General features: G+C 35.4%; 1 protein-coding gene across 4 annotated transcripts in view; it reads right to left on the bottom strand.

Moving 5' to 3' along the window:
- TTLL7 (tubulin tyrosine ligase like 7) overlaps positions 1-17,278 on the bottom strand; it is a 153,707-nt gene that overhangs the window by 27,601 nt on the left and 108,828 nt on the right. For all 4 annotated transcript variants that reach the window (XR_014015179.1, XM_081225766.1, XM_081225767.1 and 1 more), the window contains exons 15-18: positions 15,229-15,427; positions 11,507-11,712; positions 10,235-10,369; positions 8,134-8,214 (exon numbers count right to left, since the gene is read on the bottom strand). Coding sequence is in view for 3 of the 4 variants with exons in the window: in XM_081225766.1 (XP_081081892.1) it covers positions 8,134-8,214; positions 10,235-10,369; positions 11,507-11,712; positions 15,229-15,427 (621 nt within the window). In the remaining variant the exon portion in view is untranslated. The remainder of the gene's footprint in view (positions 1-8,133; positions 8,215-10,234; positions 10,370-11,506; positions 11,713-15,228; positions 15,428-17,278) is intronic.

The raw sequence follows: 17,278 nt of genomic DNA, 5'->3' as shown, positions 1-17,278 counted from the left end.
CTTCACAGCCCACCATCGCTGCGATATTTTCATACTTCAAGTATATTCCTTACAAACTATATAAAGCAACTGCATTCTTAGCAGAAAGCTGAATTATGCTAGTGTGGAGTTACCACAACATGACATTAAGTAAGATCAGCTGATTCCATTTTCACCTGGTGAGGATTCCTTTCAGTAGTTTAGGCCTACATCGTTGACCTTTAAATTTTACACCCATTAAGGAAAATTTGAAATAAGACATGTGGAAGAGTTTGTGTGTGTGGCATTCTAATCTTAAGAGTTTTGCAACATTCAAATGATCAACTAGCAAAAGCTTCAATACTGGAACAGAAAAAGTGAGATACATATTTCAACAATGGTTTCTAAATGGAATTAAGAGATTTAAATGAGAGTCTTTCTTGTGCATTCCACATCTAGAATTCTGCTTGGGACATGGTCGTCTCTCAATCAATATTGTTGAGTACATGTTTTAATGAGCAAATAAATAAATGAATGAATAAACAACTCTCAAAATCCCCAATAGTGCCTAGTATAGTTCTTGTACAAAATTGGCAACCAATAAATGTGTGTCAAATTAAATTGTATCACACACAACCTTTGTGGTAGTCATGGAGGCATGCCATTTGAACCAACCAGCTTCTAAGAGTGCAGTTAGCTGACAGCATCCCCATTCAGGATCCATTACAACAGTCAAGCCAAGCTTATACTCTCCCCAGACTGCTCCCGACCAAGGATTGAGCACGGTTGGGATACCAGAGGGGGGATATTTCTGCCCAGTGTGATCCCTCTAACAGGCAATCTGTGTTCTGGGCTCCCCATCAGCCTGAAAGGCCTTTCTCAGAACTTCACTAAAGTCTGAAGATCTTCCTCCCCAATCCTCCTGCCTTCCATTCACTGGTGTTAGACCAATATTGCAGGTGGAAGGCTCTTCTACCTGCTCAAACTCTCTCTCCCCTTTATCCTTCTTAGGTGTCTTCTCTCATAAATGTCTTTCACTTCTAATTCTGTCTTATGTCTGCTTCCCAGGAAGCAGGAACTGCCACTAAACTTTGTATGATCCCTTAATGCCCAACTCTTCCCCTATGAATAATTATCTCACTTTATTTTAATTTCCCGTTTAGTTAATGGAGACTGTTAGCTACATAAAAAGAGGAATTATACCAGTATACCTACCATGTCCTCAAGGCTCAAAAGAGGTCTAGCACTTAGTAGGTGTTTGTCTTAGTGAAAATGCTTCTTGCAAGAAAGTGAAAACTATGCAAACAAGGTAAAAATCAGAGCTAACACTTATTGAAGTTCAGGAACTGAACTGGCATAGCCATCCAATGATTACTATCATCATAGTCCAAAGGATAAATCTGATTAATCCACATCTAGATGTTAAATTAGTTAAGTTCTTGGCCTTCTAAATGGGTAACTTTTAATAATACCTAATTCTACATTCTAAAGCTGACCCACATTTCTAGGTTTCTTTTTTGTCTTGGATGCAGTTTCTAGCTGTATAAAGCAATAGCACAGGTTTCAAACAGATAGTCAAATGAAGAGTCAACATGTTACAACCCAACAGACAAATTTTTATACTTCATTTATACATATTCTACATAAAATAATTCTACACATGAAGAGTTCTTAGTAAAATAAAATACATCAGAGAAACAGCCTGGCATGAAGATCCTTAGAAGGAAAAAAAAGTCACCTGCATTTTACACCTTCTAAACCTAGAGCACCTTGCCATATTATGGCTTACTTCCTCACAAGAACTCTCCAATACTTAATGCTACGAACCTCAGAGAAGTTGTGAGAAGTTACCTGCCCCGCAAAAAGGGCAGGGGCAGTACTGAACCCAAGTCCATATGACTACAAGTCCAGTTCCTCTTTCCACTACCTATTATTGCCCCTTTAGTTTAATATCAACATATAAAAGCTTTAAATTTTTTTTCAATACACTTTGCAGCTAATTATTATATTGGCTCTCTTGTTGTCAAGAAAAAAATATTCCAGTCAGTCAGTCATTCTCTGATCCCACTTTACCTCTGATTTCATCTGAAATAAACAAGGTAGGGAATAATGTATAATATATACATTATTATAAATACATAAGGAAGTCTCATCCATCACTATATATCTGGGAAATTAGAGTCTGTTTTGGGGGGAAAAAAGCCTTTTAAAGAACAAAATGGTTGATGAAAGAACAGGAAACAGAGTAATCGTAACAACTGCAAGAAAAGTTGCTACAGATAAGTTGCACACTGTGTAAATACTGGGCTTCCTCTTCTCATCATCACCTACACCTAGCATCCCTCAGCCACCTTTCCGGACCCTCCATGAACCTGAGCAACTTTGCAAGATAAACTTACTCTTGTTAAGATCAGCCCTTACTCTTCTCTGAGAGTCAAAATTCAAGCTATGAAATAATGCCATTTGCAGCAACATGGATGGATCTAGAGATTGCCGTACTGAGTGAAGTAAGTCAGACAGAGAAAGACAAATATCGGATTGGCCAAAAAGTTCATTCGGGCTTTTCCATAAAGTGTAATGGAAAAACACAAATGAACTTTTTGGTCAACCCAATATCATATGATATCACTTATATATGGAATCAAAAAAAAAGGGTACAAATGAACTTATCTAAAAACAGAAATAGAGGCACAGATGTAGAAAACAAACTTATGGCTACCAGGGGGTAAGGGAGGAGGAGGGATAAATTGGGAGATTGGGACTGACATATACATACTACTATATATAAAATAGATAACTAATCAGGACCTACTATATAGCCCAGGGAACTCTACTCAATACTCTGTAATGACCTATATGGGAAAATAATCTAATAGAGTGGATATATGTATAACTGATTCACTTTGCTGTACAGCAGAAACTAATACAACATTATAAATCAACTATACTCCAATAAATTTTTTTTTAATTCAAGCTATGAATTCTTCTGCCCAAAATAGAACTGTCTATTAAATTACCTTGTAGAAGAATGACTGTAACTGCTTGGGTAGCTTTGTGTTGGAGATGGGACATCTTATTACTGATAACAAGCACAAAGGAAATATAGTAGCTTTGATTAATGCCAAAATGGAAGATGCAACAAAGGAGTTCAAAGAAAAAGTAAAAAGGTGTTTAAGTTGTAATAAAAAACATGCCCTCTCTCATCAGTGCTCTCATTCCCTTAACATAACAGGGTATGATGAATACAGAGATGTAGATGCACATCTGAAAACTGGAGGGAAGGATTACACAAAGATAGCTTACTCCAAATATTCTTAGAGTAAATCAGTATAGCAGAAGTCACTATACTGACACAAGTACTTGCTACTAAATTTATAAGCAAGTATTTACTTCTACTCGATATTTATAAACACAATTGAGCATAACAACCCTAAAACATGAAATAGATTGTTTCTTCTAATTGATAAACATTATTAATATTCTTGCACATCATTTGATCACCCCATACAATGTTTTATCAGACCTTCTCATATCACATGTTAAAAAAAACATAACAGCATTATCTTAATTTGTTGATGTTCAGATAAATACATAGCACTAGTAAAGAAACAAGGGTAAAGAAAGAAGAAGCTAACTTGCTATTGACAGAATCCACAAAAGAGTCTAGATTTGAGTCAACTGAACAAATGTTTATAGAAAGCCTACAGCTGACTACAAAGTAAGACACACCTCCCCCCCTCACCCCTGGCTTTTAGAAAGGTGGAAAAATTAATACAGAAACCTCTCAAGTCAGATCATAAGTACAACTGAGTATGAAGTACTGTGAGGATTTAGAATAGGGAAAGATAATATCTGGTTACGGGGGAAGACAGACAGGCCTCACAGAAACGCCTGTGTCCCCCTGTCATTCTTTCACTTCTAAAAAGATTACGTTAACTTGAAAAAACAGAAATATACAAAAACAAAAGGAAACATGCCACCAAATATTACCACTTTCCTTCCTCTGGCTCAGTAAGTCTATCCTCCAAAAATAAAATATCTTAATAATTCGGTACTTAGTTTTTGAAATTTTTTAACACTAGATATATATTTTTAAAACAGTAAAAATCAGAGTGGTGATTTAAAGTAGGACAACACATATTACTGTATAACTTGTTTGTTTAATTTACTATCTTGGTATCTTCGTAAGATGGCATATGAAAAGGAAAAAGGCACTCTCTCTTTGAGATGCCCAAGGCAATGGTGACCTTAATGGACATTCTTGCAAACCCTCTGATAGAATTTCTCAGCAGGAAAATAACTGAGAAGGTTCTCATCTAAGAACTTAGAAGGCTACACGTGGTCTATCTAGATCCACATTCTTAAATGCAGTAGCCACTAGACACATTTGGCTATTTACATTTAAGTTAATTAAAATTAAAAGTTCAGTTCCTTAGTCACAATAGCCACATTTCAAGATCTCACTCAGTGGCCACACGCAGCTAGTGACCACCGTATTGGACATCACAGATACAGAACATATCCGTCATTGCAGAAAGTTCTATGGGACAACACTCATAGTAAATAAACCTGGTATTTTTATTTCACCTGGCTAGAGAATGGATTGGTCACAAAGACTGCATGGGTAACTAATGAAGAATAAAGATGAAGGCCACCCAAATCTGGAAGGCTCCCTCAGTGCCAACGTGAACCACACGTAATTGGCACTCATCACTCTGAACCAGAACGCTTCCCATATGTGAAAAGAGATGACTGAGGGCTGATGGACTCATGGCCTCCCAGAAACCATGCACTTGGTGGCTTCTTATCGCTTATATTCTTCACTTATGATTAGTAAAATCTGGCTAATTTTACCAATGTACACATGTTGCATACGTCACAAGTCATAATCTTGTGCTATATCTTAAGTTAAGATCTATGATTCCAGAATAGCACTCAATTTAACACTGAATAGTATGGATGTACTATAATTTATTTAACCATAAATCTACCGATAGATATTTAGGCTGCTTCAAGTGTTTTGCTTGCACAAATACCACTGCAGTGAATGCTCATGTGCATAAATCTTTTACACATACATTTTATACAGATTATTATTCTGTAGGACAGAATGCTGGAAGTGGTTTTGCTGAGTCATAAGGTTGTGAACATTTGTAACTTTAATAGATACAGCAAACTACCTTTCTAAAGAGCTATAACAATGTGTTCTCTCTCTAATAGTATAATAAAGCCCCTTTTATCCAGACTATTTCCATCACTGGATATTATGTCTTATTAATTTTTGCTGATATGTTTTTTACTTGCTTTTCCTTCAGCATTAGTGAGGACAAGATCTAGTTGCATGTTAATTGGCTCTTTGAAGATCCATAAATTATCTTTTCATGGCTTTTTTATATGCTTTTCAATTTTATTTATTAACTTTACAAGATAGTATGTCTTCTGATGATTGATCGGTAGGAAGTATTGGTTTACTTGTGCTACTTTGTGTTTTATGTGCTGCAAACATCTGTCCTCTTCAACATCCACCCCTTTCCCCTGCCACCCAATTCTCCTCACCACTTCTGCCTTTTAACCTGGTTTAAGACACCTTTTGCCATCCGTTAAGTTTTTATGTCATCAAATCTGTCGTTCTTCTCCTTTATGATTTCTGGGTTCTAAAACCTAAGTCTTCCTTATGAAGTTGTTTCTTCATTCTAAGATTATAAACATAGCTTTCTGTATTTTAAACTTTTAATATTTTTTTACATATAAAACTATCATCTATCTGGAATTTATTTCTGCATATGGTGAGAGGTAATGCTCCAACTTAATTTTCTTACAAATAGGTAGTCAATTGTTTCAGTATCATTTAGGGGAAAAACTATCTTTACTCCACTGATTTGAAATGTCACATTTATCAAGTATTAATATCTTATAAGTATTTTAATCTGTTTCTGGGTTATCTATTTTGTTTTAATTACCAATTTACCTAAACTCTTCTATCTTCTAGGTTACAAAAAGTACACGGATTTGGAAAGATTCAGGGTTCCAATTCCACTAAGACGTCCTTATTTTAATGAATAAGGCCACAGTTAGTGACTTGACAAGCAGGAGTTCTGGGCTTACAGTATGTTTTCAATCTACTTCTGTTACCAGCTTTGTTACACCCTCCTCAACAGCAGCACAGTGTTTGGCACATGACAGGACACTAAGTTGTCCTTTGTTCAATGAGTTAATGCTTAATAATGAGTTCAGTTTACTCAGAGGAAAGTACATAATTTCAAAGTCATTATTTGATCAGTGTCAACTTTCAGCTTACTAGCAATAAATCCTAGAAAGGGGAAGTAATAGTTTGCACTATTTAGGAATACAACAGCTTCACTAAAGCTACTAAAATAGTACATCTCCCCCCAGATAATGTTGCAATGCATCTATGGGCCCCTCGGGCTGCTGGCCACTCCTTTCTCCTACTCTCTGAGATGTTGTACTGTCTCTGCAAATCTCCAAAGCCCCTCCCCATTGGAGGAAAACCTTCACATCTTCCCACCACAATGCCACAGACTCTACCTTCCCTCCTATTAGAATAAGTGCTCCTGGTTAGGACAAACATTCCCAGCTTACTTACTTCGAGGATTTTCTATCACCTCTCTTTCCTGTACCATTCGTCTCTTCTAGATCATTCTCATCAGCAACTAACAAGTGTAAATAGCTTCATCTTAAAAAAAAAAAAAAAAAAACCTTGTCCTTAACCCACATCTCTCTCCAGCTACCACCACATTTAACTTTCCCCGCTATAGCAAAATTCCTTGAGAAAGTGCCTGGACTATCTGTGCTTTTTCCCATTTCTTGAACCTACTCCATTCAAGTTTTACTCCCCACCATTCCCCTGAATTTGTTATGATCAGGTAACCATTAACCTCCAAGTTGTCAAAAACAACAGTCAGGTCTTGGTGTTCGTCTTATAACTCCTATCAGCAACATCTGACTCAGTTGATCGCTCCATCCCTGAAATAATTTCTTTACTTGGTCTCAAGGACCCCAAGTCCCCATGGATTTTCATACTTTACTGGCTGCTCCTTCTCAGTCCCCTTAGATTAATCCCTCCGCCCCATCTCTCTGATTTCTATACATAGAAGTGGCCCAGGGTTCAGTCCTCAAAACTCTTCTCTTTTCTAACCACACTTACTCTCTAGGTAATCTCATCTAGTCACAAGGCTTAAATATCCTAGTGACCCTTAAATTTTGTATCTCCATATGCACCTTAGCTCTGAACTAAAAAACTACACACTCAATATCTTCAGTTGGATGTCTAACCAATATATCAATCTTAGCAGGTCCAAAACCAAAATCAAAGTAAAACAAAACAAAAGGAACAACAAAGCCCTGCTCTTTCTCCAGCATCCACCCAATTCAGTTACCACCCTAGCTAAACAACCATTAGCTCTTGCCTCAGTTACTCTAAAAACCTTCTACCTGGTCTCTACTTCTGTTCTGCCACATTCCCTCTCCCCTAGTTCTATTCTTCACAAGTAGCTCTCATGAACCTTCTAAATTATAAAACAGACTATGTAACTCCTCTGCTCAAAATTTTCCAGTGGTTTTTCATCACTTGGAATAAAACCCAAAGACTGTCCATGGTCTGTAAAGTTGTGATCTGACCCCTGCTTATGTATCCAACTGTCACCTCCACATCACTCACTCGTAACCAGCAAAAACCAACTATCCTGTACATGAGGAAATAAATGGTGTCTCCTGTCTCATGGATACATCAAGCTAACTTCTACCCCAGGGCCTCTGTATCTGCTCTTCCCTCTGCCTGATGCATTGTACCTACAGATGTCTGCATAGTATTTTTCTCATTTCATTTACATCACCTTCTCTCAATTTTTTAATCCTGATTTATTTTTCTTCATAGTACTTAATACTACCTTACATTCTAGTATATATTGGTTTATTGTCAAACACCTTAACTAGAATATAAGCTCTATGAGACCATGGAATCTGCTTTTAATCTACTTGTTTATCCTCAGAAGCTAGAACAGTGCCTGAAACATAGTAGATACACAATAAATATTTGTTGAGGAAATGAGTAAGCAGATGAGCATTTATATAGTTTGATTATGAATGTGGCTTAATGATCCTAGCTTAATACATAATCCAAAAGAGCAAACCTGTTTTGGGGTATTCATTACTCACTTTTCGTTGTTTTACAGAGTCCAATTTTATGAGCCAATATGAAGCCACTTTTGTTTTATGATACTTCCAGTTATCAATCATCTGTTTTGGAGGAGAAACATTACGAAATTTAATCTAATTAATTTGTGAAATGAAAGCACTATAATACTATTTGCAATAAAGAATGTCTACTTTCATAAAAAGACGTGCGAAAAGACTTTTAATGTAAGATAAAGAAGCCATCTGAATTTAAACCTTTTCTCTTTTTGCTGTAAAAAGCACACAATCTCTAATGATTGAAAGTCAAATGTCTTCAGGAATATAAGGTTTGGGAAGAAGCCCAAAACATCGAGTTTTCATTTTAATTCCAAGAACTGTATTTACAACATCATTCACAGTAACAAAATATTGAATAACACATTAGAAAATAGCCTATATTTAATTAGGATTCCATTATCCCCCTGTTTTGTTTTTTGTGCAAATCTGCAAAATTTCTGAATATATATTCTAGTTATATACATTATAATAAATAGATTAAAATAGTTGCTGCATAAGTAAACATATAATAAATAATCTAATGTCTTGTATAATTATTAATATCTTTTATCAATTATATAAGCCTATATCCATGTCTTTATAGAACAATCACAGTAGCCACAAATATTAGTTCTACTCTCAGATTATCTAATTTTTCATCTAGCTGATTCAGAAAGGTATTACATAATTTATATCTCTAAGAAATAGAAATAAAATGTCTGGTACAAAGACGTCCTACTTTATTGAATAAAATAACATATGTAAATAAAAATATATCTAGTATAATGCTTTATAACTAATGTTTATTTTTCTTCCTTTTCCCCTGATGTAACAAATAGAACCTCATTTGCAAACAAGATACCATTTCACTTTTAAAAAAATATGTAACAAATGCAATGCATAATATTTGGGGATTTTGGTTATAACTATGTTATGAATACAAAATACAAAATTGCCATTATTGATTGGTTAACTAAGAAAGTTTTTATTATTGTTTTTTGTTTGTTTTGTTTCTAGACAGCGCTTTAGACAGGTCTAAAGTAAAGCTAAAAAGTGAAAAAAGCCAAATGTATGGCTGTGGTTTTTATCCTACAACTGGCCACTAGATGGTGCCTTCTCCTCTGGATAAAAAAAAAAACAAAAACAGAAAAGGGAAACCAGAAAACAACGTTCTATTCTGAGGAATTATCTAAGAATAACAATTTGAAAAGAATGCTTGAATGAAGAAATAGAACTCTGAGTGAAGAAATGCTCTTTCACCAAAAATATTCGAATAACTTGGACCTTCTTTCTAAATTAGGAGTTAGTCATTGACTTTAATGTGAATTTTAGGACTCTGACATTTTAGAACGTTACACTGGGTGGTGCAAATGCTTGTGTAACAAGAAAACACACACAACATAAGCCATTTCAAAATTTGACTAACACCATGCAAGGTGTCACATTCAAGTATTCTTGACACTTTATGCCCATGGCCCCACTTTTTTCCTTATTATCTCATTCCATATTAGGTCTTTCTAAATCGTTATAGAAGCAGGCTTAACTTGATGTGTCTTTAATCATTAAGAACAATAATTATTTAACACTAATTATTTTCACTTGGTGAAGCATCATTAAAATAGGGCTATACGGGCTTTCCTGGTGGCACAGTGGTTGAGAGTCCGCCTGCCAATGCAGGGGACACGGGTTCGTGCCCCGGTCCAGGAAGATCCCACATGCCGCAGAGCGGCTAGGCCCGTTAGCCATGGCCACTGAGCCTGCGTGTCCGGAGCCTGTGCTCCGCAATGGGAGAGGCCACAACAGTGAGAGGCCCCCGTACCTCAAAAAAAAAAAAAAAAAAAAAAAAAAAGACTATACACTAAAAGATATTTTGCATTGCTGATTATAAATGTGATCTCATTGCTCATGAATCATAACAATTAAAATAATCCCTGTATCTTCTAAAGCTTGTGGAGGTTGAAAAGAACATCAATTAAGTTTACTATGTCATTGAGGATAATGCCATCAAGCAATAAATTTTAATATTTTAAGAAGAAGAATAAAAAGGTATGATCTCCTTGGTATTTTATATACATCAAATACTCACATCTTCTATCAGAAGTAATGATTCTGCATCTGATTTTCCTGGAAACCGGATCTTCATGTCCTTGAGAACAAATAAGGTCTGACTTGTTAGATCGTCTTCTTGTTCTTTTGGTCTCAGTTGCCGCAAAGACTCACTCTTAAATTTGAAAGAATACAGATATTTGGAGGGGGTCTTATTTCATTGTGCCACTATAATCTGAAAGATATTTCTAGGTAAAAATGATGCACTTTTAATTGAAAAAATAACAATATAAAAGGAAGAAAATAATGTTGTTACATTTATTCTTAGCATTAAAATCTTAGGATTAAAAGGGTATGATTTCCCAAGAGTGTCTTTCACACTTCCACACAGTTGTATTTTATGTAGCTCAAAGTACTAAAACAAAAATACAAGTGTTTAAAAAAGACTTCCTGGTCAGTTTAATTTTCTACATATACCTTAGGCAATTCTTGATTAGAAAAAAAAGCATTCATTGTTACCCAGTGCAATTCATTCACTTATATTCTTCAGACTCTTCCCTTTGGAAGCAACTTCCACATTAAATAAACAAATTAAATAAGTCCCTGGTCTATGTGAAGGTACATGGAGATATCTATTTGAGCATTTACAAGTAAGCCTGGTTGCAAAATAAATTCATTGACTTCCTCAATACTGAATCTCTGGGATTTATGCTAAGTTATAAATATATATATATATATATATATATATATATATATAAAATATATATATATACATATATATATATACACACATACACACACATACACACATATATATATATATATATATATAACTAATACTATATGTTAACTTAATATACAGAAAACATTATAAACAATGCTGTACTTCAGTGCTCTAAGGATAATTTACCAATAGTTTATTTTTTTTAACTATTAATCAATAGCCCCATTAAGGAAAATTTTCCATACAACAAATTTCCCCTAATTTACAGATATACTGTACAGTAAACTGCAAAATCACACATTTACTCAGATGATTTTCAACAAAATTATCCTACTCCATCAGCAAATGGAAAATAAAATACTATTCTCAGTGTTCACCCTCAAGTTCTGTGATACATTGAAGTCTGCCTTTTAAGAGTCCATACTCAGTTATAGGTGAAGAAAGATGAATAAACCCAAATTCCAGGAGACCATGAGTTGAGTTATAGAAAGGATCTGAAGTTCAATCTGTCCTCCTCCCAGCTAATCTCTTTGCCACTTAAATCCTAAGTACAGCGCTAATCTCAGGGGAGCAAAACAGAAGACTTACCGTCGGAGAGTCAGTAGAGCTGGCATCATTACTTTGAGGCAGATGTCTCATGTAGGAGGAAGCACGGTTTAAAGAATGAGACCGAGACCCTGAAGCTGACCGGGATGATGATATCACTTGTTGAGCAGAAAAGGGGCAGTTGTCTGCAATGGATGGTGATTGAGAAGAGATGGACCGAGGGCAACTGACTGAACGCCTTATGGAGCCTATGGATGATGGAGAGGAGGGATCGCACAGTAGCAGAGTTACTAGAAGTTCTCCACTGTATTGGATCTATACAAAGTGATAATTAGCAGGATGGCAGTAAATGTCAAAGCATAGGCATCATCATGAGAATATGAGTTTGAAGTTAATTCTTCAATTTAAGCAGTGAACTTGGTGCAGAACCCCTGTCATGTATAAAGAATGGCTATCATGAGAATAATACTTATACGGTACTTTAATGTTCTATTCTCAAAACATGACATAAAAGGAACAAAAGAAAGGAACGCTAACATGTATGGAGCACCTTCTATAAACCAGGCATCATGCTAGGTGCTTCACTTTTATTTTTGTTCTCACAGAAACCCTCTGAAGTACAAATCTCCATCACCTGGAGACTCAGAGAAAGAAACTTCTCAAGGTCACATGACAAGAAAGTTACCAAGTTCAGATTTAAACCCTGATTTAATGGCAGCAACCTCCCTCTTTCTATAATGTCATGATGCCACCTACTATCTTCGGACTAGACTGGTCACTTATTAGAATCTGTGTAGAGGTTAGAAATAGAATATTTTACAGCAGGATTCATAGGGGGAAATGGATAGGAGTCTATAGAATGGCCAGGATAAATGGATGTTATAAAATTTAGGGCCCATGAGAATAAAATAATGATAATAAAACAGAAGAAAAACAAAGATTACCGTAATGAAGTTTAAATATGTAACTGGTTATTATAAGAGTAGTACTAGACAGATAAGTCTTCTTATTCACAGGATAGAAGAATTTTAAAAATTAGATTTACATTCCTACAGTAAAAGATTTAAGTGAAGAAAAATGTCTGGATCAAAAGGGTTGTTATCAGAACAACTAGGGAAAACCATAGAACATCTTCCTCAGGGCATATTGAGAACATTTAAAAAAGAGAACCAACTATTCCAGGTAAATTTTAATTCCTGACACAGAGAAATAGAATATCACTCAATATTATCAACATTTATATCTTTTTTAGTACATATATTCTATATACCCTCTGTTGTATATTCTCTCTCTCTGCTTGGGAAATATATCAATCACTCTTCATTAATTAAATAATTTAATAAAACTCACATGAAGGCAGGTTGAATACCCAAATATTTCTCTTCATTAGCTGTTGAAAAAAATTTAAACCTTTATAAAGGCAATGGACATGAACCTTATATTTAGGGAAGTATTTATAAAGAATATTTTGAATTGATGATAAGTCTAACAGTCCTCTTTTGGTCTGGAGAGGACCAAAAAAGTATGCTCATTCAAGCTATAAAAGATGTTAAAAAAAAAAAAATCTTCCATTTGTTCCAACTATTAACCTCCTTCTGAACCTGAAAGTCATACAATTCTTTTAAAGAATGGTGCTTCTAAAAAGGGCTGTGTGGGGTACATAACACTGGTCAATCTTCTACTAAGAAATACCCATAAGCATGTACTAATACCCACACCTTGGCCCTGCTCTCTTCAAGGGCTTACAATGATGGGTTTGGACATATATAATCTGATCATAGCTGCAGAAAGAAATATCCTTTCTCTTGAGTCACCAGAGATTTCCATTTTTTCCTCTGCATACACTAGAATTCAGACAGAATAACTAAATAGCTAGACATGCCAATGATACTTAGGTAGATTAACAAAAAATGGTTGAAACTTGCATACACAAATTATCTGAGAAAAAAATACTTCATAGAGTTTTGCGTAGGACTGCCATATATCAAATCTAAATATATCCTTTGGTACTGTAACAAGTTTAAATTGCCTAAATTAACTATCTACAACAGAAAGCATTGTACATAATCTGGATTTTTGTCCTCGGTTATCAACATCCCTTTGTAGAGAAAACTCAAGGAGTGTTTGTGGTTAAAACATTCCTTCCTTAATGTAAGATTAAAGAGGGAATATAAAACAAATTGAAACCCTTGCTGCAATTCTTAATGACTAGAAAAACAAATAACCAATAAGGAAAAAGATATTAATTGAAATAGATTAGCTTTAAAATGTGAATTTATACTTAAAAACATTTCTAGTACACTCTTTGTCTGATCTCAATTTATTAACGTATTGGTCTGAGAAGAAAGAAGAATCTCAGAGCTATAGGAGTCCTAGCAATTTTTTTCTCACCACTACCCTTATCCTCTGTCAGTTCCTGCTGTTAAGGATATACACATTAGCCAATAGGAAAGGGGCTCCAAAACTGACAAAATCTGGGCAGAACAATGTCAGCTTCCAAAAGAGAAACAGAACCATATTTACACAGAGATGCACTGAAAGTACTTAAGGAGTCTTTAAGAAAAAGGGAAATAATAGATAAAATAGCTTACAAACTCTGGAACAGGTGCTCAATAAACATATATTAAAGGAGTAAATAAACAAATGAAATGGAACATAATACATTTTTCCCCTCCAAACACATAAGCCCTCAAAGACAGGAACTTTAGCACGTATCTTTATGGAATAATTTGGAAGTAAAAGAAAGAATATTAAAAATCTTCAACTATTAGGTCTGCATTCCTTATGCATTTTCTCATAAGTCTGGAAGGCCAGGTTTAAAATATACATATTATCAGGTAACTATTAAACCATTGCTGGAAATAGAGAAACAAAGGCTCAGAAATGTGTTTATCGCATGATTGGACCAGTCCCTTTGTGGAGCCCTAGGACGAGGGAGGACAAGGCAAACAGCGAGATGAGAAACAGAGGTTAAGAAAAGTCCTGCTTTGGAGGCAGCCATCAGGAAGGGGTAACCGACTGAGCCTGGGCAACAGCAGTACCACACTGGACATCTGGGGATGAAAGAAGAATAACAGACACAGTAGTGGACATTTGGGATCAAAGAAGGAATGAAAGACAGGAGAATGGAAGAGAGAGAAAATGGGAAAAGGAATAAAAGAGGAAAGAGGAAAAAGGAAGCAGGAAAGGAAGGAGACAGAGAAGCTGGTTGGTTCCTCTCCTGAATACTTCCTTGCTATACACCGAAGCCCTGACTGAAGTGCTTACCCGTGACGAAAATGGGAGGGAAAAAAACTTCCAACTATTTCACAATTGTGTGGCTCACAGATACATTCAAGTCAAATGCCTAGGGAGATCCACACATTTTTAAAAACAAGTGAGAATATGAAACAAAATGAGTGCCAGAGTGGGGAATGCAATGAGAGAATATTTGGGCTTAAAAGAAAATGCAGTCATCAGATCAACCATGAGGCACATTTTATACAATTCATGCAGAAATCTAGGACTTAACAAAAACTTTGAAATATAGAAGAATGGACTGTAGAGATCCTTAAGTCAACTCTTTTGTTTTCTATTTGCAGACCCCGAAAAGGGGATCTGTGGGATCCAGACCTAATCAAGGTCTGGTTGGAGAAGGAAGTGGGATAGAATCCAGGTCTTCTCACACACAAGGGTTCATCTGGCCCAAAGTCTTTTTATTGAGTTCAGTAATTTCAGTTCCATAATTTTTCACATAACAACTAAATTAGAAGAAATCAACTTACTGGACGGTTGGATTAATCTGTAGTTGTTGGACTGTTTAAGATTATATGTAACTTGCTTTTCTCTTTTCTTATTTTGGTACTCTTCTTTTTCATTTTCTTCTGATTCTGAAGAGCTGCTGCTACTACCATAGCTGCTGTCACTGCTGTAGTACTTCTGTCTTTTTGTTATCTCAGTACTCTCGGGCATGGAAGACAGAGGCTAAAATGGAAGGAAATGTGATATTTTGTTAGAATTCAAAAAGGCTCATTCACATGATTAGTTACTACTTTTAATTTCCCACTTATGATTACTGCTTTTCACTTAAGCCTAAAAAATCCCCCCAAAGTACCACTGCTCTAATGCTATCCACTAATTGTTCTGTTTCTGTGAAATATTATTTCTTAAATAATATAGTTCAGTCATGATGAGGAAAATGCTGTTTATGCACGATTCAAATAAAGGACCAAAATATCCACAAAGCATAACAAAATAAAGAAAAAAACATTTGAGATAAAAACATAAAAATCAAACATAGCTTTTCTTCATTCCATGCAGAATGATTACTCATTACTCATTAAGACTCAGAGGTATACCTCTGTTGTATCCCTAATGTTCAAAATCACTCAAAAAATGTGTATTTGTGTGTGTGTGTTCACTTGAGAGAGAGAGGAGAGAAGGAGGGGAAGGAGGGGCAGGAAAGGCAAAAGTAAAATAAAATAAGGAAGCAGCAGCCAGATAAACCACTAAAAGTAAAATAATCCACTGTCAATAAAGTAGGCCACATCTTAAAACAGAGCCTATGAACCTATGATACCCTCAGATAATATGCAACAAGAAGCAAGGTATTCCTCACATGTCTAATTTCTCTTTGGACATTTTTAGAAATAAAAATTTTTAGTTAATTATCCACTTTCCAAATTGGCCATGCACCAACTCACAGCTTTTCTTGGAGGATTCCTACCTCTGTTACATAGGATCTGGCCATAATGGAGCAACATTACTTTCCATTGCCCACACTACATTTTCATAAAGGGATATAATGTAAAAATCAGTATGGCATAAATTTTTTAGAGGATAAGTGCCATGTAGAAGGGTAAATCTGTAAAGATTTAAAACGGCAGGCTATCATGTTCCAATATCTCCATCAGAATCACTTGTCTCTGAATCTCCCAATCAATGTGTTTCCAATGATGCCAGCTGAAGGAATAAAAGATAAGGAAAGTGGGACATCTTCACTTCAGAAAGAATGTGTACAACCAAGAGCACGACAGTTTTGTAACTTAGTCATTTTAAGAGACAATTACACATGCCACATGCCTCTTATTCCTCCTGCGGGAGGTTCCTGCAGTTGTATACTAGTTTCTTGTTCTCTGTTAATTCAAACAAAAATGCTTTGATGTTAGCATATACCATAATGAAATCCTTGGTTACCCTGAGATTTCACTGAAATAAGGTATATCCTCTCATGTAACAGTGTAGGATGAAAGATAAAGAAAGAACTAGCATTTCACAAAGTGCCTGGAATACATAGTAAGCCAAAGCATCATGTTCTTAAAGTTACTGTCTTAGCAAAGGATGAAAAATAACCAAAGCAGGGAAGTAGTTTAATACACTAAGGTACCAACTTGTGTTTTAAAATATGTTCTCCTTTTGATAGTCTAATATTTACTGAGCACTAACAATGTTCAAAGAGATATGCATAAAAACATTTACCAGTAACACAATCATCAAACATTTTGATAGTCTTAGGGAATATGAATTCTAGAGGAAGGATGTTTCTTCAGAAGTCTAGCATACCCAGAAGAAACAGTGGCACAATCAGGCTTGCTAGTAGTGCCTTCCTTCAAGTAGGCAAACAGCTTTAAAGTTTCTTAAGGAGCTTGACTACATAATGAGTTACTCGATCCTATAAAGAATCACAAAGGGAAACGGATAGTTGAACCTTTGTGTCATATATGCATTTGGGATTTGTTAACCAATACACTGTTAAAGCAATAAGTAATAAGAAGTCACAGCAACATAAACTCCAAACAGTGCCGTAACTACAAACTGGAATTTGTAAACCGGCGT

The sequence above is a fragment of the Mesoplodon bidens genome (assembly GCF_964165515.1).
Source record: "Mesoplodon bidens genome assembly, chromosome: 2".
Taxonomy (NCBI): Eukaryota; Metazoa; Chordata; class Mammalia; order Artiodactyla; family Ziphiidae; genus Mesoplodon; species Mesoplodon bidens.
This window is presented reverse-complemented; position numbering and strand designations above follow the sequence as displayed.